We start from the raw sequence: 24655 nt of genomic DNA, 5'->3' as shown, positions 1-24655 counted from the left end.
AGTCGCAAATGCGAGTGCGGTGACGGACGGATTGCCACATTGCCGACATTTTATTCCGCCGGTCACGGCACGCTGTTTGATTGCGTTATCAAAACGGCACCACTATTATTCGGCCTTGCTTTTAATTTATTCCACCGAATACTGAATGTGTGTTTTTTTTGCAATATTAGGCCGAATATATTCGGTTACCGGTTAACTAGATATTTTAAATGGTTCGGCTCACAAAAACGGAATTAAAATAAAACAAAATAAAATAAAATAATATCCTGCGCCCAATAATTCGGTACAGGGTCGTGCCGAACCGAAAGCCGCGTACCGAACGGTTCAACACAAATACATGTACCGTTACGGCCCTAGTGTCAGTATACAGCAATTCTGGGGAGGAGCACGTCAGGCTACGGCGTAGGTTACGGCCAAAGCTTTGGCCGCTATTGTGACCTATAAGATGCATGTCTGCAGCACTTTATGAACAATAACAATGGCAAAAAGAATTGTTTACCATCTCTATTATATGACAGCTGATCTTGTCCTCTGCTTGGAGGGTTAAGAACTCCTGGTAGGGTTGGGTTAAAATTGATTCATTCAGTTTTATCTGATTCAAATCAATTTTCATTTGAGTGACCCGAGATCAATTCATAAAATGCGGGATCAAAGTTTAAACCTCGTTAATCCAGTAGTAGCTGCAACGCTGTTTTTGTGTNTTTTACACAATTTTTGAATGAAACAAATATATATATATAATCCTGCTTTTTCACTTTGTTGAAATGAAAATAATGATAATGCGGGATCAAAGTTTAAACCTCGTTAATCCAGTAGTAGCTGCAACGCTGTTTTTGTGTAGTTAATTAACATGCTGCAATAGCCTCTCTTCTCCCCACTTTTACACACACACATGCACACGCACACGCACACGCACACGCACACGCACAAACACACAAACACAGATTAGAGATGCCGTCGTGGAGACAAGGAGGTGAAGAAAACTTGAGTTGACCACAGCTACGTTTGTTACTGTAGATGCAATAAAACCTCTGTGAGGAAAAAGTCAGTACTTTATCAATACACCTGTTCAACAACACATAGTGATATTTCAGTCTGCTTTGTCCACAGTCTCTCATCCAATGCCGCTGTTATTATGTTTTACACAAGCACAGGGTGCTTTCCAGCTAATAGGAAATTGTAACTAACAAGCTGAAACAACAGACAGACAGACATAAACAACAACTGTTTATGTCTAACAGTTTAGCTCAGTTTGCCACGTATCTTAAAACTTACCAACAGTAAAGTGACCTGGAGCAGAGAGGACAGCAGGACTGATACTGACTGACTGTGTTCTTCATTCCTTCTCAACTTTACTCAGTATTGTGATGTCAGGAATATGGTCAATTTTACTGACATTTTAGATTTGTTTCTAGTGAGATATTGAGTTTATATTGTGACTTTGCTGTTTTAATATTCCTGCTGCTGCTCTAGAAACAACATTTAGTCCTAAAATGCTCAGGTTTAATCCTGTTCTGAATTTATTCTTTTATAAGAAACAATTTCTTGTTAAATTTACAGTATGGGTTCTCTGGGAATCTCTTTCACATTCTATCAGAAATTGGTATTGTAACTGAAATATCCCCAATTGAATCGCTAATGAATTGAATCAAATCAGAAGATGGATTGAATCGGGATCTTGTGAACCAAAATCAAATTGATTCAGGAAATTGGTGGTGATACCCAGCCCTAGCTCCTGGACCTCATTGTTTTACAAATTTGCAGACGTTTTGGCCACTGTTTTTCCTCTTTGAGTTAGCTGCAAACTGCTACAAGTTACTTTTTAAATCTCCTGCGACGGGTCGAGTAGCCTACATAACACGTCACACCCATCCTGTTCATAGTCTGTCCTGCCAGTTGTCTCTTTCATAACGATGTTGATTTGGTGCTATTACTACCTTCACTGCTAGTTTAAAGGGTTGACATCTCTGTCCAACCATTCTGCAATTGTACCTTTTATACAAAGCAGCGAGGTGGAATAACACTGTTATATTCCCACCTCGAACAGGCTTATATTGTCCTGATAGTAGTGGGTTAACCTGATTAAAGACCAGACACCTTAACACCTTAAAACTGGAGGTTGTTAAAGGAACAGTCTGTAGGGTTTTGACTGCTGAAAACAAATATGCTAACATACATAACTGAAGAGTTTGAAAATCAGCAATCCTTGTCCCTAAGTTAAGTATATTAAATCAATATTTAGAAAAAATATTAATGTAAGTAAAACTCTGACAGGATCAGTAAACATGAATGACTTAAATTTTTTGTTCACAAATGCAGACCTGCACTCTATCAATTTGTGAGTGAGCAGTTTCCAGTTCTGTGTTTTGGAACCTTTTGTGCACATTTGGCTCATGAATAGTTCCTTTAATGAAGTGAGAACCCTCACTTTCCCCATCTTGAGTTACCTTACCTTGCATTTCCCTTCCTATTTCTTATAGGGAGTAATCTTAAAGGAAATTGGGGAAACCATGTTTAGACTTCAAATCTTGGACATCCATATATGGCAGCATTTCTGAAACCACCTCTCCAGTGGTATTTGGTTGTAACCACCATATCATATTTGGTCCCTCTTTAATAGTTAATTTTTGCACCTATTAGGAAATGTTAAGGTAGCCTCAGGGTGTCTTATCCAGTGGTTTTCCCTGCCTCTCAGGTTTAGAAAGCATTCCTCCGGCTGCTTGGCGTTACTCCATGCGTCTGCACTCTCTGGTGTGAACAGCTGACAGCCACAGACAAAGCACTGAGCACTGGAGACAGGGGTTTGGAGCTGACACAGGGATGCCAAGAACAACTGCACAGGGAAGAGATATTAAAAGTCAATCAAGTTGAAAGAACTGAAGAAAGATCTGCCAAATGTACCTGAAGAGATTCATGTAAGATATTGGTGTACAGTAGGTAGAAGGATTAACACTTTGAGATTGGATCCAGTACCTCTGCCAGAGTTTGTACTCTTTACTCATCTCTTCTTCCTGTCAGTCTGTACTGAGGGCTGGGTTTTATCAGGGTGGGGAAGAAGACGGCGGTCAGGAAGACGGATAGATAAGCTTTTGTCTTACAGTACTTCTAAAGGATACTTCCTGATTTGGGTGTGAACTCCCAGCAAAGGATTTTTGGAGCTCTGATTTTTTTTTGAGGTGCTTAAGTTCCTGAGCATAGTTTGCTAAACCTCAACAGTAAAAACTAAGGAGAAAGAATAAGAAGAAAACCAGAGAGCGAGGAAAGCAGGCACAGAAGCTGAAGGTGCCATGCCTGCTGTTTGTCTGTTTTGGAATAAAGCTTGGTGTGCTCATATGCCAATATCCACCTCTCAGAGACTTATAATGAAGAATTGGAAGACATCCCAGAGTTTTGTTTGCTGACTTCTCTCTCCCAGATTTTTTTCTGTATTCCTGCACACGTTTCAGAGGCGCCACTGGATTTAGGAGCAGTGGAAGAGGAGGAGAAACAGATAGAGAGGGGTAGTTGGAAGCATATAAGTGCAGGGAGGAGACACATCACACGTTTCTCAAAATTGAAAATTACACAGTCCTTTTTTTTTTTTTTTTTTTTTTTTTTGTCGTTGTTTTGACTGGAGCCTTACCAGTTGATTGAGACGAGCTTGAACTTGAAAGTAATGTAATATTTTCCAATGGATCAAAGAGTAACCGGAATGCTGCTCTCTCTCCCCCTCCTCTTGGTTTCTGCCATGTTTTCCGCGGCAGTGGGGAACCATACAGGAAGGATCAAGGTGGTCTTCACACCAACTATCTGCAAATTAACCTGCGTAGGAGGCAGATGTCACAACAACTGCGAGCTGGGAAACACCACCACCATCATCAGTGAGAATGGCCACGCTACAGACACCCTGACAGCACCCAACTTCAGAGTAGGTAAGTGATCCTGACTCACCAATTTACACACACACAGCTCTCTATGGATGGCACTTCTAGCTGGCTGTGATATTAAAGCTGTTGATGGAAAAGACATTTGTTGATATCAGAACTATCTACTTAACTCTAGGAAAGCATTTAGCTTGAGCAGTCTTCAGAACTATCTGTTGTGATCTCTGGTATACAGGATAGCATACAGACAATATTAAATTAAAAAACAATGTTTCCATTCTGCATGTGTTTCTTTATCTACTATGATCTGTAAACACCAGGCAGCCTACTCTTGTTTATTGTCTGACGTCATTTAAAGTGCAATAGACTGCAGCTGCACAGTCTGACGTTCTACCGATGGTGTTGCTGTTCAGTTTTGCATCTCGTCCAGTACCCGGCAGGTGACCCACAAAAAAAGGTGGTATTTTGTTTTTATTTTATTTCTAGGTTGGAGTCTGGGTGAAAAAAAGAACACTCGAATATAATCACAGGTGTTTGACGATTAATATATTCAAATAAATTAACACGATGATAATTGAATTTAATGTTGTAGCGTTCTAATCCCCTGACTGCTGACTTTGTGTGTCGGCTCTGAGGTCTACTGAGGATAAATGCATAGACAACTTTTTCCAAATCCTGCTGAGACAGATGTCATTTTATCCTTGATATATTTTTAAGGTGATTGTAGGCTGACTTTGTAATTGTCTTAAAATGGCTGTTGAAATTCAGGTCTGAATCAATGACTACACAAAGATTTCTGGCTTGGTCTGTGGTTTTTAACATTGCCAATTGAAGGTGAGCGCTGACTTATGACCATTCCTCCTAGGCTCCAAAAATCATTATCTCAGTTTTTCTTTAAATGAGGAAAATTGTGGCACATCCAATAGATGATTTGTTCAATGTATTCAGTCATATTTTGTTTTATATAATCTGAGCCAATGGAAGCATATAGATGTTAAACAGAAGAAGTCCCAGAGTGAAGCCTTGGGGAACTCCGCATTTCGTTTTTTTGTATACTCAGATGTGTAATTACCTGTAGACACAAAGTAGTTCCTATCCATTAAGTAGTAGTTGTAGTTGATGAGGTGGGTGTACTACTAGGTAAATGGGTAGGTTAATTAGGAGGAAGTGGATATACTTTCCTATGCACTCCACTTTTTGGCTGATAGGTGGGTATACTGTAAACAGCCAGAAAAAGAGGTGAGGATATCCTGTATACCTGCATACACCCTCCACTACACCGCTGGTTATTAAAGAATTTGCTGTTTTGGTTCGGGCCGTGGATCTTGTGTTGACGAGTCGGGTCGGGTCACAGAACTAATTGGTCATAAGTGCAGGTTATTGCGGATGTGATATTACTGAGGTGAAAAAGCAACGTATCACCATGGTTTGGAGATTAACCACCAAAACCATTACATACTAATGGCAGAATGTTAGGGGTGTAACGGTACACAAAAATCACGGTTCGGTACGTACCTCGGTACACAAGTCACGGTTCGGTTTTTTTCGGTACAGTAATGAAAAAAATAGACAACTATTAAATATCTTTTACTTATTGGTAACCTTATTAAAACATACCACCACAGCAGTTAACTCTTTTTACACAATTTTTGAATGAAACAAATATATATAAAATCCTGCTTTTTCACATTGTTTGAATGAAAATAGAAATATAAAAGTGAAAAATAAAATCCTGCTGTTTTTTTAACACATTTTTTGAATGAAAAATATAAATATACATTTCTGCTTTAACAGTTTTACTCAATTAAAATAAAAAGTATAGTGCAGCTGGTCAGCTTTAAAGCCTGCTCAGATTCAGTTTTACTAGGAACTTACTTAGCTTTCCCACTTTGTTAAAGTGCAGTAAACAAAACATGCTTATATCTAAAGTGCAGCTTAAACAATTTTACTCAACTCCAATGGCGTTGGTTATTTCTTTAGCGCGATGGTCAGGGAAACGCTCTTTCTTTTTAAACGACGACGATATCGTAGTTTGCACCAGATTGCTTTTTCTAGTCGTGCCGGTTAACGTTCAAACTCGGGTGGTGTCGCTTTAGATGCGTTAGCATGTTAGACGTGTTTCCAAGTACATACCCGACCGCTGTTCTGCAGTGTCGGCACACTGCTTTTGTCTTGTCCACTTGTTTATTTCCATCTTCGTATTTTACCCTGAAACCAAAGTGTTCCCAAACGGAGGACTTAAGGTTTGCGGGTGGGTCTTCAGGTTCGTCAGGCTCACTTGCCATGTTGTCAAAATGCGAGAATGCGCTGCACAAAGTGAAAGCGGAGATTTACGGTCGGACTCGGTCCGTCACTCAATTATGTCCGTCGGGGAACTAGATATTTTAAATGGTTCGGCTCGCAAAAACAGAATTAAAATAAAACAAAATAAAATAAAATAATATCCTGCGCCCAATAATTCGGTACAGGGTCGTGCCGAACCGAAAGTCGCGTACCGAACGGTTCGACACAAATACATATACGGTTACGGCCCTACAGAATGTTAACCTACTAGCAGAAACACTGATCTGTTTCTCCAACTGTAGTGTAAGAGATTTTGAAGTTTATTACACATCGCTATAGTTATGTTGGTTTACACCAGAAGGATGCTTCACCAAGGAAATATAATATTCGCAGTTTGCATAACCCGGTTAAAATTCACATACTTTTAAAAAAAAACAAAAAACTTGAAGATCCATTTATCACTAAAGCATATGTCATGCAAGAGAACCAATAAAAACAAATGGAATGGTCAAAGTTGTCATATTGACCATTTGAGGTGTATTGATTGATTTAAGACATCAGCTCATGGATTGAGTAGCATGCAAGAAAACATTCTAATTTAAAAGTTGCCGTGAATGCTGGCAGTAGCCTTTAAGTGGCACAGTAAATTAAGTTATTTTTTTCTCAGTCCCTAGCTGCTGTTATCTAGTAAAGATGAAAAGGCAGCAAAACATCCTTTCTTTTTTTGGAATAAGTAAAGGTATAAGTTAATGATGATGTAACCAGTGTGGACAAGTTACTCTCAAAATGTAATATATTACATATTACTAGATACCTTCATTTAAAGGCATAAGTGACTTTGCAATATTACTCTATATCCATTTTAAATGGATGAGGGTCATGTTATTTCACAGCAGGGAATCAAAGTTTATTACAGTTAATTTCTGTGTTTCATATATCTGAGCCATTCATGCATCCACATACAATAGTTACCACTTTGCATTAACCCCCCTGCTTATATTAATAATAGCCTGATGATAAAGAACAATTAAATAGCCTAGACTGTTCAAAATAAATGATTAGCCTTTGACACAGGAAGGGTCAGGCAGAGGATCAAAGTCTAATCATTATGAGATATGGATAAATATTTGTGGGCCTATGATATGAAATACAATAAATAAATGTTGAGGTTAGTACAACAAACAGAATGGCATGCAAGTCAGTTACTATGACAAGCGCAAATTATTACACCCGACCTGGAGAACCCACCTGCCGGTTCGTGGTGTACCGGAGCCAAAGTCGTACATTTTTCTATAAATATATTATATCAGCTCAAAAAAAAAAAAAAAAAAGTGGTGCTGATGGTGATGACCTCATCACTGTGATAGCGCCATGTTAACGTGAGATTGCAGTGATACAGTTGTCATCATAGCCTTTTGTGTACATGAGCAGCTGTGTGCTAAAACATTCCTCACATCATCCTTATAAGGTTATGATGTGTCAATGTTGTGTCAGAAAGTGGTAAGAGAAACAATACAGCTTTAAAAGTTACTGTAGGTAATGTAATTAATGTAACTCACTTAAGAGCCTTGTATAGAATGTAGTGCAACTACTGTGACCAGTGTTTATTAGTCAAGAAAAAAAATGAAATGTGTCACTTATCTAAAAACACAGTGTATTTATTTATTCATTCATTTTTCTGCATGTGAAATAAGTGAGATAAAAGTATAGATGAGAGAGCTTTGGAGCTGGTAAAAGTTATTTTTTCACTTGGGATTAAACTTGGAGCTCCCCCGCTTTCATTTGTTTGGAAATTGGATATTGACGTCACAGACACGTCTCTGTACCTGACAGATAAACATTACATACTGTATATATATTCCCAAAGGTGTTCAATAAAAAGTTGGACAAACTCATAGAAATGTTGAAATTCAGTCAAGGGCATCTTTTCTTGGCTGAAAAACGTATCTATTTTAAGCTGACCCTCTGTGGGAGATGAATAGACTTATAACTTGTTGATCATTTTGCTTGAATATGATTTATGATTTAACAGAAGTACAACATATGTTCATCTTTGACTAACTCATGTATCCATTTAGATACCTTTTAATTAATTTGGATCTTAGCTTCTACAGTGTTCTTTAGGAGTCAAGATGCATTGTTTGTATGCTAGGAAGGAATTGTATCATGATTAAATTGATTTGATGTGTCAGGTTGAGAATCAAAACTAGGAAAAATGTCCTTGAACTGAGTGTATACAATAAGATTGCAGCCTCAGGACATCATGAAACAAGTTCTGTTTCTGAGCATATAACGTGGGTGTTCTTTAATGTGTTGCGCAGGCACTGAAATCTGTGTCTGAACCTGCCTTAGTCCATACAAGGAGCAAATCTCCAGCTCTGACACATGCAGAAACATGGGAAGAGCGGAACAAGTTGAATTCCTGTCTGACTCAGCTGTACAAATTAGTAGAACTGGAGTAACACCAGCTCAAACAGAAAAAAACAGCAGACTGTTAACTCAGGGTGACCTGGAGGGATGGTTTTCTTCTGTTTACTGGAATTGATTTGTAGTGATGTGTGGGTTCACTCGTAGCCGTTTAATATATACTTATCCTAGTGCTGAATAAAAATGGCAGTAAAAGAAACCTTGGGTGTTGTTTATACATAACATTATTATACATAGTTGAGTTGTAAATGTGAGTTCTTAACACAGTAATCCAGCCACAATGTCCTTTACATGAAAATCTGGAATTTAGATCAGCCACCACATGGATTGGTAAATTAAAATATTGTTAACTTGGACTAAAGGGGTGAATGTGGCTCAAGAGGTAGAGAGGGTCATTCACTAATTGGGGTTTCTGGCTCCTCCATTCCGCATGTCACAGTATCCTTGGCGGAGATACTGAACCCAAATTGCGAAATTGTGAGTGCGTGTTCACTGAGTAGCAGGTACAGTGTGTGAATGCAACTCTGTAGTGTAAAAGCACTTTAAGTGTTCGGATGACTGGAAAGGTGCTGTACAAGTGAAGTCCATTTACTATTCAGTAACTCTTGAACATATGACGTAAATTTCCTCACCTGCCTATGTCAGAGAGGGTTGATACAGATGCCCATGGTTTGACCGACATTTGACTGCGGACTGTATGCACCATCTGCATGAACACTTTTGGAATATATTACATTAGATTAGGTTTACAGATTAAGTTAATTTAACTGTATTTTCATTGCAGAGCGGAATTCACTGCAGAACGGAATGCAGTAAAAAAAAAGCTAGTTTTTATACCTCCATGCTGGTGATGGCCGTGGCTGGAGTCATTATTTTTCCAGGGTGCCGATAGTCTATCCATCCTGCACGTCAGTCCATTCATCTCAAAGGCCAAGGTCACTGTGACCTCACAAAACATGTTTTGGCCACAACTCAAGAAGTCATATGCTAATTGTGACAAAATTTCACACAAATGTTTAAGCCTGGGTTTGTTGAAGGTGGCAGTGCTGTTTGGGCTGAGAAAGCCTGTGAGTTTATCTTCTCTATCTCCTTTAACTTTAGCTTATATTGGAGTTATGCTATGTAGCGTGTGAAATAGAGTACGTTGAATGTGCTAGGAAAGGTAGTATCGGCATGGTCACTACCTGGAGTTCGCATAAACGGAGCCTGGGTTTGTTGAAGGTCATGAGAAAGCCATGAGAAAGCCAGGTCATGAGAAAGCCATGTGTAAGTCAGGTAAAGGAGGTTGTTGGGTCGGTGCGGGGAGCAGTGAGAGCTGGCATTAGGGGAGTGTGTCTGGGACGCCAGAGATCACTGTCTAGCCTCCTGGAGGTGTTGTGGGACCAACTAGACGAAACACTGGTGAAAGGAGCTTCCCACCTGATGACCCCAAAGACATGTTAGTTATCACTGCTCATTGGTCTGTATAGTTAAGCCTTGCCATAATAGCTTATCACAGGGCTTAGGAGGTTATTCACTGAGTGCTGATCCTTTCTCTAGAGCACGAATGTCTTGTGTTTATTTGAACTAATAGTGTAAAGTGATGGTGTGATGACATTTTATTAGGGCTGCCACTAACGATTATTTTCATTGTCGACTAATATGTCGATTATTTCTTCGATTAGTCGACTAATCATTTCATCGAAAAATGTGTTAAAATGTTGAAAAATGTCGGTTTGTCTCGCCCAAACCCCAAAATTACGTCATCTAATGTCTTGTTTCATACTCACGCCAAAGGGTTTTAGTTCACTGTCACGGGAGAGTGTGTAAAGCTGCCAATATCTGAACGTAAGAAGCTGCAGTAAGAGTATTTTGGGGTACTTTTATAGTACTTTTCTATGAAAAATGAGTCAAACCGATTAGTCGACTACTAAAATAGTCACCGATTATTTTAATAGTCGATTAGTCATCGATTAGTCGACTAATCATGGCAGCCCTACATTTTATATCCAAAAGGTAAAAGGTCAACTTTACTGTGACATCATAATGTTTCTGGCCATTACTCAATGTCATTACTCATGAATAAAAGGAGAGACATTTGATCAGATACTGAATGGGTGACTCTAATCTTGAGTGTCCACCTTTTGAGACCTGTAGATCTTCTGTGCTGCCGGGGGTAGATAAATATGAAGCATCCACATTTTTTAATGTCATGGCTATGTACAAGTCTGGACAGACATTGACATAAACTGTACTGTAACTACAACTTGACTGGTTGGCAGAGGCATATAACCATGAGGCAGTAATTCTAGATTTTACCAGATGCATTCTGCTTAGCGACTTTTACACTGTGTCCAGCTGTCTTAATGCATCCACAAAATCCACAACAGATTCCTAATCAAAGTTCTCCATTAGGTTTTTGATAAATGTAGATCAATGTGAATTTCAGACCTTTTGTTGGTGGATGAGATATATGTCATCCAAAGAAATCTTGAATATGTCAAACTGTTTATTAAAACTGGGAAAAAAATGGGTTTGGTTGGGTTTTAAGTTAAAATTGGTTAAGTTATAATTTTAATGGCATTGGATGACTATATCCTCATTATGTAAAAGGTTCTTCTAAATCCTTTAGATAGCAAAAACTCTTAGGAAGTGAATGATTCACCTTCACTCCAGTGTTATATGCAGGTTCATGTATTAAGTGCCGCTGCAATAATGGTGGCTTGTTTGTTCTGCCAACAATTCAGATTCATCCTAAAAGTTGCATCAGTCAGAAATACAGAACAGTTAAACAAATATTTAATATTTTCCAAAGTACTGTTGATATTTTGAGAGGATGTTGCTGATTTACGTTGCACATGGATCAGACTAAAGGTGAAGTAATAGAGCTTTAGCCTCATGTGCCTGTCCAGGCTCGCCTGATTCCTCCCCCTGCCCTCAGTCTTTCTCCCCTTCCTTCCTCTGTCTTTCTCATCTGTGTGATAGGGTGCAGACCTGAGCCAAAGAACTGGGTAGCTGAAAGTTTATTTGCAGTCCAGACTGAGCTCAAAGCACCGAGACAGAATGAATTGACCTGTCTTGTTTATCATACTTACCCAATGAGAGAGGCTGTTAGGGAATGTTGATTCATGATACAATGGAAGAAAGGGGAGGGTCTTTTTAAACTCAACCCACAACCCACGAAAACATGTTGGCTAATTAAGAGAGCTAGCTAAGTCCAGATGATAAGGCTAGGTATAGTAGATTTATCAGGGTTTCAGCAGGTTCCTATGAACTGAGGAAAAATGTTAATATCAAAGCTAATTATCATATCACAATGAAATGAACTTTCTTTTCAACCAAATGTTGTCTGGTTATATGCTAGATACAGTAGATGCCTTAGCTTTTCACCAGCTAATCAGCAAAAAAAATGCTCCCTGGGACTCCGGCCCAGTTCTTCATCCATTTGTCTGATTGTCTTTAAGCCTGACTGGCTCTATCTCTGTTTTTCATGTCCTTTTTGACATGACTTCAGGAAGATGTCCTTGCAAAAGAAAATATTGCACTTCTTAATCCATCGGGGAAAGCTTGCGGTTGTAGTTACTAGCCCGACTGCTAAAAAACATAGCTTTTCTATGTTTCCTGGTATTCACTCCTCTTTTTACCAGACTTTATATTTTTAATATAATTTTAATTAATTTTAATTTTATATACTTTATTAATCCCCCTGAGGGGAAATTCAATTTTAATGCAAGTACAAAATATGAAGCTGCACATCAAATGGCTCGTTTGAGATGTTCAATAACCAGGGATGGCTGGGCAGTGCAGGTGGTACGATTTCTCTCCGGCCCGTTCCTGACCTGCTATGGCATCATGCAAATGTAAAAACAATAACCTCATGAGACCAAGGCGGCTGACGTTTTTGGACCTCAGCGCTACAGTTGCTCTCCACCAACTGCAAAATTGATATGATGGCATGCCTTACATCAGTGGTTCTCAAACTTTTCCTGTCATGTCCCCCTTTGGAGGAAGAAAATTTTTCATGCCCCCCTCCCCAAGAAAATTGTGACAAAATGGGCCATGTTTATCTTTATTGAAATTGCATCAAAATCATCAATATTCCTTTCACCTTTCTTTTAGTAATTTGTGTCGAATAAGAACAATAACGATGAAGTTGCAAACATTTTTAAAAAAAAAAAAACACTTTTTGTGACATTTGTCACTAGATTGCCCCATCAGTCTGTGTGCTTTTCCAAAAACAGAACATTTAAATAACACGTGCATTCACTTTGCAAGAACAATAACAATTAAGTTCAATATGTGCAATAAAAAGAAGAAAAAAAGAAATCACTTTTTGTAACATTTGTCACTAGACTGCACCACCAGTCTGTGTGCTTTTTAAAAAACAGAGAAAAAAATCAATAAAATGTGCATTCACTTGCAAAAAAGAACAAATGCAGATACTTGGCAAGAAAGATGACCAAGTCAATTTGTGAGAGTTCTATTCTTATCACTGCATTACTGGCTGCAGTGAGCCTGTTTTGCACTGCACATCTTTTCAAAATGGGGCCACTCTCAAGTCATGCTCAATGTTGAGCTTAGATCTGTACTTTGTTTTCAGTGAGGCAACAGCAGAAAAACCTATCTCACAGAGATAAGATGTGGTGAAGGGAAGCAGAATGCCCACAGCCCTCTGCCCTATGAGTGGATGCTCCCTCTCCACACCAAGCCAGAATTCACACAGTGTCTGAGCAGTAAACCTCAGCGTCAGGGTGGAGTCAGATGTCATCTCGATGAATTGGTCCTCTTCAGCAGAGCTGAAATCAGCAGGTGCTGCTGTGTTAAATGGATCTCTCACCCAATCATACTGAGCAGTGTTGTTTGAGAAGTATTTTTGAAAGAATACTCTCAGGGAAGAGATGTGCTCCTTCAGACATGGAATCACTGTGGTGGCTCCAGAATCACTGGTGTCAGCAAATTCACTCAGATTCTCAAAGAAATCAGTGTTTCCTTCATCAAGTCGCCTGTCCCACATCTCGATCTTTTGAATGAATGTGCAGATCTTGTCTGCCAGTTGAGGGAGGTGCATGTCTCTGCCTTTAAGCTGAAGATTCAATTCATTCAGCTTTCCGTACTCGTACTCGTACTCGTACTCGTACTCGTACTCGTACTCGTACTCGTACTCGTACTCGTCGTCCTCCGCTTATCCAGGTCCGGGTCGCGGGGGCAGCAGCCTCAGCAAAGAAGCCCAGACAGTCCTCTCCCCAGCCACTTCCGTCAACTCTTCCGCGGGAACCCCAAGGCGTTCCCAGGCCAGCCGGGTGATGTAATCCCTCCAGCGTGTTCTGGGGCGGCCCCGAGGTCTCCTCCCGGTTGGACATGCCCGAAACACCTCCCAAGGGAGGCGTCCGGAAGGCATCCTTACCAGATGCCCGAACCACCTCAACTGGCTCCTCTCGATGTGGAGGAGCAGCGGCTCTACTCCGAGTCCCTCCCGGATGTCTGAGCTCCTCACCCTATCCCTAAGGCTGAGCCCAGCCACCCTGCGGAGGAAACTCATTTCGGCCGCTTGCACTCGCGATCTCATTCTTTCGGTCACTACCCAGAGCTCGTGACCATAGGTGAGGATTGGAACGTAGATCGACCGGTAAATCGAGAGCTTCGCTTTCTGGCTAAGCTCCCTCTTCACCACAACGGACCGGTTAAGCGCCTGCATCACTGCTGACGCCGCCCCAATCCGCCTGTCAATCTCCCGCTCCATCCTACCCTCACTCGTGAACAAGATCCCGAGATACTTAAACTCCTCCACCTGAGGAAGGACCTCCCCCCTGACCTGGAGTGGGCAATCCACCCTTTTCCGGCTGAGGACCATGGCCTCAGACTTGGAGGTGCTGATTCTCATCCCAGCCGCTTCACACTCGGCTGCGAACCGCCCCAGCGAGAGCTGGAGGTCACTGTTCGATGGAGCTAGGAAGACCACGTCATCCGCAAAAAGCAGGGACGAGATCCTCCCGTCACCGAACCTGACACCCTCCACCACTCGGCTGCGCCTAGAAATTCTGTCCATAAAAGTTATGAACAGAACCGGTGACAAAGGGCAGCCCTGGCGGAGTCCAACCCTCACCGGGAACAGGTCCGACTTACTGCCAGCCACGCGAACCAGACTCATGCTCCTTTGGTACAGGGACTGGATGGCCCTTAGCAAGGGGCCACCAACCCCATACTCCCGGAGCACCCCCCACAGGATGCCCCTGGGGACACGGTCGTAAGCCTTCTCCAAATCCACAAAACACATGTGGACTGGTTGGGCAAACTCCCATGCCCCCTCCAGCACCCTGGCGAGGGTAAAGAGCTGGTCCACGGTTCCGCGTCCGGGACGAAAACCACATTGCTCCTCCTCAATCCGAGGTTCAACTATCGACCGGACCCTCTTCTCCAGCACCCTGGAGTAAACCTTACCGGGTAGGCTGAGGAGTGTGATCCCCCTGTAGTTGGAACACACCCTCTGGTCCCCTTTCTTGAAAATGGGAACCACCACCCCGGTCTGCCACTCCAGAGGCACTGCCCCCGATGTCCACGCAATGTTGCAGAGGCGTGTCAGCCAGGACAGCCCTACAACATCCAGAGCCTTGAGATATCCAGGACGAATCTCATCCACCCCCGGGGCTCCGCCGCCTCGGAGTTGTTTCACTACCTCAGCAACTTCTGCCCCAGAAATTGGACGACCCGCCCCCGAGACCCCCGTCTCTGTTTCCTCACTGGAATACGTGTTGGTGGGATTGAGGAGCTCCTCAAAGTATTCCTTCCACCGCCCGACAATGTCCTCAGTTGACGTCAGCAGCTCCCCGCCCCCACTGTAAACAGTGTGAGCAAGTTGCCGCCTTCCCCCCCTGAGGCGCCGGACGGTTTGCCAGAACCTCTTTGGAGCCGATCGATAGTCTTCCTCCATGGCCTCACCGAACTCCTCCCACGCCCGAGTTTTTGCCTCAACGACTGCCGCTGCTGCGCTCCGCTTGGCCCGCCGGTACCCGTCAGCTGCTTCCGGAGACCCACAGACCAACCATGCCCTGTAGGCCTCCTTCTTCAGCCTGACGGCTCCCCTCACCTCTGGTGTCCACCAGCGGGTTCGGGGATTACCGCCGCGACTGGCCCCAGCGGCCTTGCGGCCACAGCTCACAACAGCCGCCTCGACAATGGCAGAGCGGAACAAGGCCCATTCGGACTCAATGTCCCCCTCTGCCCTCGGGACGCGGTCGAAGCTCTCCCGGAGGTGGGAGTTGAAGATCATCTGGACAGGTTCTTCCGCCAGGCGTTCCCAGCAGACCCTCACTGTTCGTTTGGGCCTGCCAGGTCTGCGCGGCGTCCTCCCCCACCATCTGATCCAACTCACCACCAGGTGGTGATCAGTTGACAGCTCTGCTCCTCTCTTCACCCGAGTGTCCAGAACATATGGCCGCAGGTCAAATGATACGACTACAAAGTCGATCATTGACCTGCGACCTAGGCTGTCCTGGTGCCACGTGCACCGATGGACATCCTTATGTTTGAACATGGTGTTAGTTATGGCCAAACTGCGACCCGCACAGAAGTCCAATAACTGAACACCACTCGGGTTCAGATCGGGCAGGCCGTTCCTCCCAATCACGCCCCTCCAGGTCCCGCTGTCATTGCCCACGTGAGCGTTGAAGTCCCCCAGCAGAACAATGGAGTCCCCGGTCGGGGCGCTGTCCAGCACCCGTCCCAGGGACTCCAAAAAGGGTGGGTACTCTGAACTGTTGTTCGGTGCATAAGCACAGACAACAGTCAGGACCCGTTCCCCGACCCGAAGGCGCAGGGAAGCAACCCTTTCGTCTACCGGGGTAAACCCCAACGTACAGGCAGAGAGTCTGGGGGCTATCAGGAAGCCCACCCCGGCCCTCCGCCTCTCACCCGGAGCAACTCCAGCGAAGGAGAGAGTCCAACCCCTCTCAAGGACTAGGGTTCCAGACCCGGAACTATGTGTCGAGGTGAGGCCGACTATATCTAGCCGGTAGCGCTCAACCTCTTCCACAAGCTCCGGCTCCTTCCCCGCCAGAGAGGTGACATTCCATGTCCCAAGAGCCAACTTCTGTAACCGAGGATCGGACCGCCAAGGCCCCCGCCTTGGTCTGCTGCCCAATCCACATTGCACCGAACCCTTCTGGATCCCTCTGTGGGTGGTGGGCCTACAGGGGGACGAGCCCATGTAGCCGGTTCGGGCTGGGCCCGGCCGGACCCCATGGGCGAAGGCCCGACCACCAGGCGCTCGCCCACGGGCCCCAACCCCAGGCCTGGCTCCAGGGCGGGGCCCCGGTAACCCTCCGGGCCGGGTACATATGTCCTTGTTCGTGTCCATCATGAAGGGTCTTTTGAACCGTTCTTCGTCTGACCCTTCGCCCAGAACCAATCTGCCATGGGAAACCCTACCAGGGGCAAAATGCCCCCGACAGCATAGCTCCTAGGGTCATTAGGGCACTCAAACTCCTCCACCACGATAAGGTGACGGTTCTCGGAGGAGCAGCTTTCCAAATACTGTATATCGCTGAGATAGGCCAGTTTCATCAGAAATCGTTCATCACTGAACTTGCTTGCAACTGCATGCATATTCTCCTCCTCCAAAAACATCTGAATTTCGTCTCTGAGCTCAAAGACGCATGACAACACCTTCCTTCAGGAGAGCCACGTGGCCTCACTGTGAAACAACACAGCTGAATGTTTTGCTCCCATCTCCTCACAAAGTGCGGAGAACAGCCGCACTTTTAGGGGTCTTGTTTGGATGAAATTGACCATGCCAACATTGTTCAATACTTCGTTTAGTTCAGGACTCATCTGTCTTGATGCTAGCCCTTCTCTGTGTATGACACAATGCGTCCATTGCGCATTTGGCGAGACCCGCTTGATTAGTGCCTGCAATCCTTTCTTTTTCCCTGCCATGGTCTGTGCACCATCCGTGCAAACGCCCAGACAGTTCTCCCATTTCAGCCCATGTTCTGTCAGATAACAGTCAAGAAGCTTAAAAAGTTCATCAGCTGTTGCTCTGCTTGGGACGTACTCGCAAAACAACTATGGTGGTTGGCCTCATCAGCAATAACAATGAGTCAGCCTACAGGAGGGATGTCCAGTTCCTTTCGGCATGGTGCGCCAACAACAATCTGGCCCTCAAGCCCAAGAACACCCAAGAGCTCATTGTGCACTTCAGAAATACCAAAAGCACTAGCATGGAGGTCGAGCGTGCTAGCTTTAAGTTCCTGGGAGTCCAGGTTTTACTTGTTCAGCTTTGTTGTCCTTGGTCTTATAGCTGTTACGTCTACTTCTGTGTAATTACATTGCGAGCAATAAAAAAAAGGCATAATTCCTTGTATGTGTACACATACTTGGCCAATAAAGCTGATTGCAATTTATCTGGTGCTGTACAGCAGGTGAACATTTCAATTTGTCCAATACGTTATAAACAAATACATGCAAAACTGATGAAATTCAAATATCATAGTAAAAATTATACTTGCTAAATGTCAGTATGTTAGCATTTTTGCCAATATTTGTGATAAAGGGAGTATTTATGGAAATTTGTGTTGACAGAGGCTCAAGGTTTTTAGAAGCTTCAGATCAGTCGTGTCCAACCAACAGCGTGAAACAGTCCAGTCCTGTTTAAAATAAAGATTCTGCTATCTTTGCATCAGTATCATTGTTAATGTGCAACTGTTACTTGTTCTGCAACTACCATTGTTCTACAACTACTATAAGCTGCTCTTACGGCTAACACTGTGACTGCTACAAACTTAAACTTTGTGTTAAAAGAATAATTTATTCCTAGGCAAGTGCATACAATCCCCCAGAATATTTGAACCTATTCTATTTGCTGTTTTCATCTTTTCTTGAAAAGAAATTAGCCACTATCTTTGACCATCAGGCTTCTTGGCAGAGATTAGTTTTCTTTTCACGTGTCTGGAGAGTTTGCTTCCTTATTGTTTTCCCTGACCACATAAAAAATAGGTATCAACCTATTTTTCAGTCCTGATATGGTCAGTTCAGCAGATGGAGAAAATCTAATTCCTGGCAAAGGCGGAGTGAAAAATACTTGGCCAATTGCTGATAGTTTGGTGATAGCAAAACATATTCAGGGAATGACTTGAAACCACTTATGAATAATTCTGCCTGTTGTATGTATATCCCATTTGGCCTGCTGCAGTCCCTACAGAGTGGATTTAAGTGGCGTTTTTCCAGCTCCTCTGGCATATTTCTCCCAGGTGAGCACACCGGCTCACCAAGTGCTGAGAGCTTTCTGGCCCTCAGCTTGTGCTTCCTTTATAAAAGACGCGTGTAACTGCCAGCTCATTTTTGTCAGTTGCTGTCCAGACAATATTGAATCATTTAAAACAAATAGATTTTGGTAGCTTTTGGGAGGAATGGGAGGTGAGATGAGTGTAGAGGGGAAGGCAGGAGGGCTTAAAAGAGAAAGACAGGCGTAGCTCTTATTCAAAGGAAAGTAGTTTGGCACTGTCCTCGTCATGCCTTACACTTTATATACCATGACATCTGCACATATGTGTCATATTGTGCTGCAGCCACAATGCACCTTAACTAACTTTTTTGAGTTTGTGTTGTGAATGGCAAGGCTTTGGTCAGGACAGTTAGAAAGAGGAGGCTTAAAGACTTTGTAGAGCAGAATAGCTGGGTGACCCTCATAATAAGGGGGTAAGAAGCCTGGCAGTCTCAGAGTGTAGTTGACAGGTTGGGGTATAAGGTTTGACCATGTTCTGTATGTAGTATGAGCCTCAAGCATTCACAGAATGGCTTGAACTACAGTCGTGCAATGAGAGTGGATGGCCTGTTTTCAAGGGAGGAGGAGTCTTGACCCTTTTTATTTTGTTTTGTAGGAGATGCTTTTGAAAATTCCAGTGTGCAACTCTTCAGTGACTAACACGGCCATCAGAGGATTGACGCTCATTCTGGATTTGAAATTAGCCTGATTCGGGTATAAGCATTTCCTTGAGAGGATAATTCTGGTTTACAGCTTGGATCTTGTTTCTGCAGCTCTTGCAGTGATCATACTCCAGTGTTTCCCACAGAATTGGAATCTATGTGTGGCGCTTGCTCCTGCCTGTGTGTCCTTGTGTATCAGCCTGTGTCCTCTCTCTAAAGAAAGTTTTTTGCGGGCCCATGACACAGCACAGGTGGAAAACTATTGTTTTTTCCTCAGCAGCAGTTTGTTGATGATAAAATTGTGGGTTAGATAATTAATCAGTTGGTCTGATCACAGCTGATCGGATCAGCTGTTTTTGAGTGAAAACATGCTTTTATGCCCAGTTAAGACCAAAGATTTGCGATGAGACGACTTGAAACAGGCAACTACTTGCAATGCGCCATTCTGCAACGTTCTAAAAACCTGCCAGTTCACACCAATGCAACTAGATGAGACGGTGTATCATCTTTATGCAACAACTCTCTGTACTTCCATTCTCATTTACAGCTTTCCAGGCTTATTTTGTGGCTGAATATAATTTGTATTGTGAATCTTAAAATATGAACGAGGATAGTGACAGTGAAATACTGGCTGCAGATGCATCTGTAATAGTGATAAACAAGTGAAAAACATGAATAAAACGAGCATCAGATGGACTGTATTCATTATAGATACGCCACAATAATATAAATAACCAGCGACAATTCATCGGTCACTGAAAATGTGTGTGTGGGGGGGGGTATAAGCACATACAACAAGCAGCAGCAGCGACCCCCCGTCCGACACCAGCACACCGTGAGAATAGAAACAGAGGGCTTGGCGGGGATGGAGCACCTGCTGCAGCAAGCAATCTGTGGTCATATTGACTTGACCAGTGGACTTCACTACAAGCCAATTGGCTGTTGAAACAGGTTACATGCTCCGCGTTCGAAACCAGCCGCAGGCAAGTCGACCAGCTGGTTGCAGGTGACACTATCAGTCGGCATAAATCCAACTCAGACCGGCCAGTTCAAGTGGCTGCAACTTTTCTCTGCAAACGTTTTTAAACAGTTTAGTCTCATGGCTAATCATTGGTCTGAACTGGGCTTTAGGCCCAGCACACTAAATGGTTAAGTTTCACTTTGACTGCACCTGATGTTTCCTGCTCTGTCTGTGAACAGAGTGCACCCTGCGCTGCGAAAGTGTGAAGTAATGGCATCGAAACAGTATAAATATTCCAACAGTGCGCCTAAAATAAAATTACAAAATATAGAATCAAAACGTTGCAGCTGATGTCTTTATCATGGTGGGCTGCCACAAATAAAGGAATGTGTGGGAAACCCTGTACTCACCAGGTGAGTTCATGGACTATGTGACATAATGAATATAGCCACCATGCCCATTGGTTTGTGGATTCACATTTTGAAGCCTCAAGTTCGACATCTCGGATTTTTGGAGCCAGAGGTGACCACATTTGGGCAAGAGGGTGGGGCTGTGGAGGAGGGGTGGATCTGATTCATAGAATGTGGTGACACCTCACAGACAGCCAAAATGTAAATGGGTATGTCATGTAAAAATTCACTCCCTGCATAGTTGTCATGAAGTTGTAGAAACCAACCATGTTTACAGCCTGTTGTACCAGGCTGTAAACATGTTTATTTCTGCTGTAAGTTGAACATTTTAACATGGGGTTCCATATTGACTCACTCTTGGAGCCAGCTTCAAGTGGCCGTTCCAGGAACAGCAGTTTTGGCACTTGGGTGTTGGCTTCATTTTTCAGTGTCGGAGGTTCTCACTTGGATGAAATCTGAGAGTTGAGAATGCACCAAAATCACTAAGTCCTGCAGTACAGGTCAAACTTCATTATAATGCAGCCCAGGAATCAAACTTAATCCCAGAACATTTACTATTCTCTATCTGTAGAGTTGTCCGTGCTCAGTTTTAAGAGTATGTGACTCACAACGGCAAAGGTTATGCTTAATATTGATTCATGCCTACCAAAAGCCATACTAGTACATGGAGTTATTTGCTAAACCTCTACAGATTTTTGGGGGACATACATATAGACTTAAATGAAACAGTGGGAACTTAATAGCAGATAACGTCAATGTTCAAGCAATGTTGCATCATAGAAACCAGGGACAAAGTTTCTTTGCAGTTTTTGCAAGTCCCAAGTCTTTTTGGTAAGGACATAGTCATTTGACCAATGAAAATAAGTAAATAAAAATCAGAATTAGTTTTTAACATTGACTGTGTTCATGGCCTACAACATGTACAACAATATTAACCTACAGTTATTCAGTCCTGCATCCCTCTAAAGCCCAGCTGGATGAAGGTTTTCTCAGTGATGATATACAGCATATTTGCTGGTGTTATGGATGATATGCAGGAAGTCCCATGATGATAAATTGATCTTGGGGAGTTGACGGTTTGGGCAGCAAGCTAAATATGTAATGACATGGTAACCCGTGGTGGATGACTGTTGGGTGATGTAAGTAAAGGCTGCTGTATGGGGCTGGAGTTTTTGCACGTGAATCATAAACTTTGTCACTTTCCCGTTCACAGATTTGTGTCATTTCTCATCAGACTTTGTGGAGTCTTTGGAAAGAAAAGATGAGATGAGAGGAGAAATGACTCAGCAAGACCCGGGAGAGATATCAACTATGTATCATGTTTTGTCTCTGTGTCTGGGATCTTGTTTTTCAAACAGGAAATGGAACAGGACTTGGATGTGTTTGTAAAAGTCCAGATTCCACCTGTTTCTAGTGTTTTCTCCACATACAACTGTTGAGCCAGTCTTAGGGAACAATACCACATTGATCTGAATGCGGTGCATACATGTGTATATCATCACCTCCTCTGCGCTGTGTGTTTACGCCTTTTGGCTAAAGAACAGTGAATTCACTGTATCCCTCTCTTCACTCCGACTTCTTACATAAGCACCACACTGCTGGTTTATCCCCTCTGATTGAAAGAGTGCTGCAGCCTGTTCTGTGTGTGCATAACTGACACCTGTTGTTATGGTGTGTTCAGGGTCTGTGGGAACTGCAGCATTCAGTAAAGGGCAAGTTTTACTGTGGTGGCAAACTTTAGCTTTGGGTGTTTTTTGCCCCTGCGTTATTTATTACAATGACAGATTTACATACAAAAAATATCCTGGTTTTTGCCCTTATTCTGAAAAAGACAATATTCCTGGCCTATTCCTACGCCTTCTCCATGCATTGTGTGTTTTAAAAATACACTTCTGTTTTCACAAGAAATGTACAGTTTCTGCATATTACATGCATACAGTCTATTTCAAGATAAATTTACAACATAGGTAAAACATAAACACGGTAGCTCAAGAACACCTTTAGGGAATTTATTTAAATTTGGCACACACATCCCCTTGTACTCAATGATGAACTGATTAGATTTTGGTGGTCAAAGATCAATATCACTTTGACCTTGCATCTGTCTCCTTCTTGTGGTCAGTATGACCTCATACAACATGTTTTTGGCCATGACTCAAGAATTCTTACGCCAAGGCTTGCTGTGTATCATACCACCAAGAGGGTGCCTCTGTGCATCTGTATTTGACATCCACTGACAAAACGGCGCTATTTGACATGTGTAAAACTGATACGCCTGGTATATATCATGCCACCAAGAAAGGTGCCTCAGGTGTGCATCAGTGTCTGACGCCATGATCACTGACCAAGCAGTGGCATTTGATGAGTTGGAAGTGAGATACTGCATACTCCAGTTAACATGCTCTATGTCATTTATCACTTCAAAATATGGAAAAGGAGAACGTCTGCAGCTGCTTGTGCCATTTGTGCCATCCTGGAGGTAGTGAAGCGTAGTTCAAGAGAGATAGAATCGGAGGAGAAGATGAAGAAATTTAAATAATGGCAGAACAAACAAATTGGTAATTTAGTGAAAAGAATTCTCTGTCCACATGTTGGGATGTATGTAATGGCCGCACAGACCACCGCTGTCTACAACACTGCCTCCATTTAAAGGTACAATATTACGACCTCCTCCACCACTGCCTCATTTCATGCTGTGCCAAAGTTTTGACTGTGTCCTGTGCCACATATCATCTGCTTATTATAATTAAAATTATAGATAATCCTTATATCAGTATATCCATAGAATATTTTGTTTACATGACCAGTAATAAATTCAGAATAATGACAAATCAGAACATTGTGGAATATTGGTGTGCATGTAAACATAGTCAGTCATGGAATGTACAGACTTGGATTATCCTATATTTACCATAGCCAATCGCCAACAAAATGCCATTCAGTAATTAAACAAATGAAAATAACAGTGGTTCTATAATGAATGCCTCACCAAATTATGATCTTACTTTTTGTATTTTTATGATCGACAAAAACAGTCCTCGACTTCCTGCTGTTTGCTTTGCTAAGCATTAACTTAATAGGAAAATCGCTCAATAGGAAGGATTTTACAAGTCCTGACAAATTTTGTAATGAGGAGAGAAATAGGATTTTTTTTTTTTTTTTTTCCCGGATTGTTCTCAGTCAGCTGCATCTGACTTTACAATATTATTAAAACTGTCTTTCCAGTGGTGATAATGTTCTCTGTCACACTCAGGCTGACTCTTTCTCCCCCTCTCTCTGTCACATTATCATTATCCCCTAGTGTTGTCCTTCTTTCCTGCTCTTACTCTTACCTGTCATTTTTCCTCGTCTCTTGTGTTTCTGTTTAGTTTTGGTCACACGTCCTGTCTCCTCTCCTCTTCGGCTTTCTCTCAGACGCAGACTACCAGCTTCACCGCAGCTAACACTGTTTTCAGTGTCCTCTCTTTTCTCCTCCTGGACATCCATTTTCACACATTTATTGAATACATTTGAAATTAAATTTCTGTGGTTCAAGCTATCCATCTTTTTTTTTTGTTTGGTGGTGGTTACAGAAATAATCTTAGCTCCAAGCACCTTATCAAAGTCTCACTCAGTTTCACTTTCACTTTCTTTCTTCACTTTAACTCAAACCATCATGGTTTTCCTAAAACTTGAAGGCAAACTTCTCCCAGCAGCCATAAAACATAGATTAACAACAAAATAATTTTACAGAAGTTTCAAATTCAGCTCAGTAATAAATGTCAAGGTTCATAGACAAAACAACTGTTTTTTTGCTAGTCATGTTGATTCGC

The 24655-nt window shown here is 42.6% G+C and overlaps 1 protein-coding gene across 2 annotated transcripts in view; it reads left to right on the top strand.

The window, feature by feature from the left end:
• ltbp1 (latent transforming growth factor beta binding protein 1) overlaps positions 1-24655 on the top strand; it is a 222823-nt gene that overhangs the window by 97885 nt on the left and 100283 nt on the right. For both annotated transcript variants that reach the window (XM_050070671.1, XM_050070670.1), the window contains exon 5: positions 3744-3911. In XM_050070671.1, coding sequence (XP_049926628.1) covers positions 3744-3911 — 168 coding nt within the window. The remainder of the gene's footprint in view (positions 1-3743; positions 3912-24655) is intronic.

The sequence above is a fragment of the Epinephelus moara genome, chromosome 19, assembly GCF_006386435.1.
Source record: "Epinephelus moara isolate mb chromosome 19, YSFRI_EMoa_1.0, whole genome shotgun sequence".
Taxonomy (NCBI): Eukaryota; Metazoa; Chordata; class Actinopteri; order Perciformes; family Serranidae; genus Epinephelus; species Epinephelus moara.
This window is presented reverse-complemented; position numbering and strand designations above follow the sequence as displayed.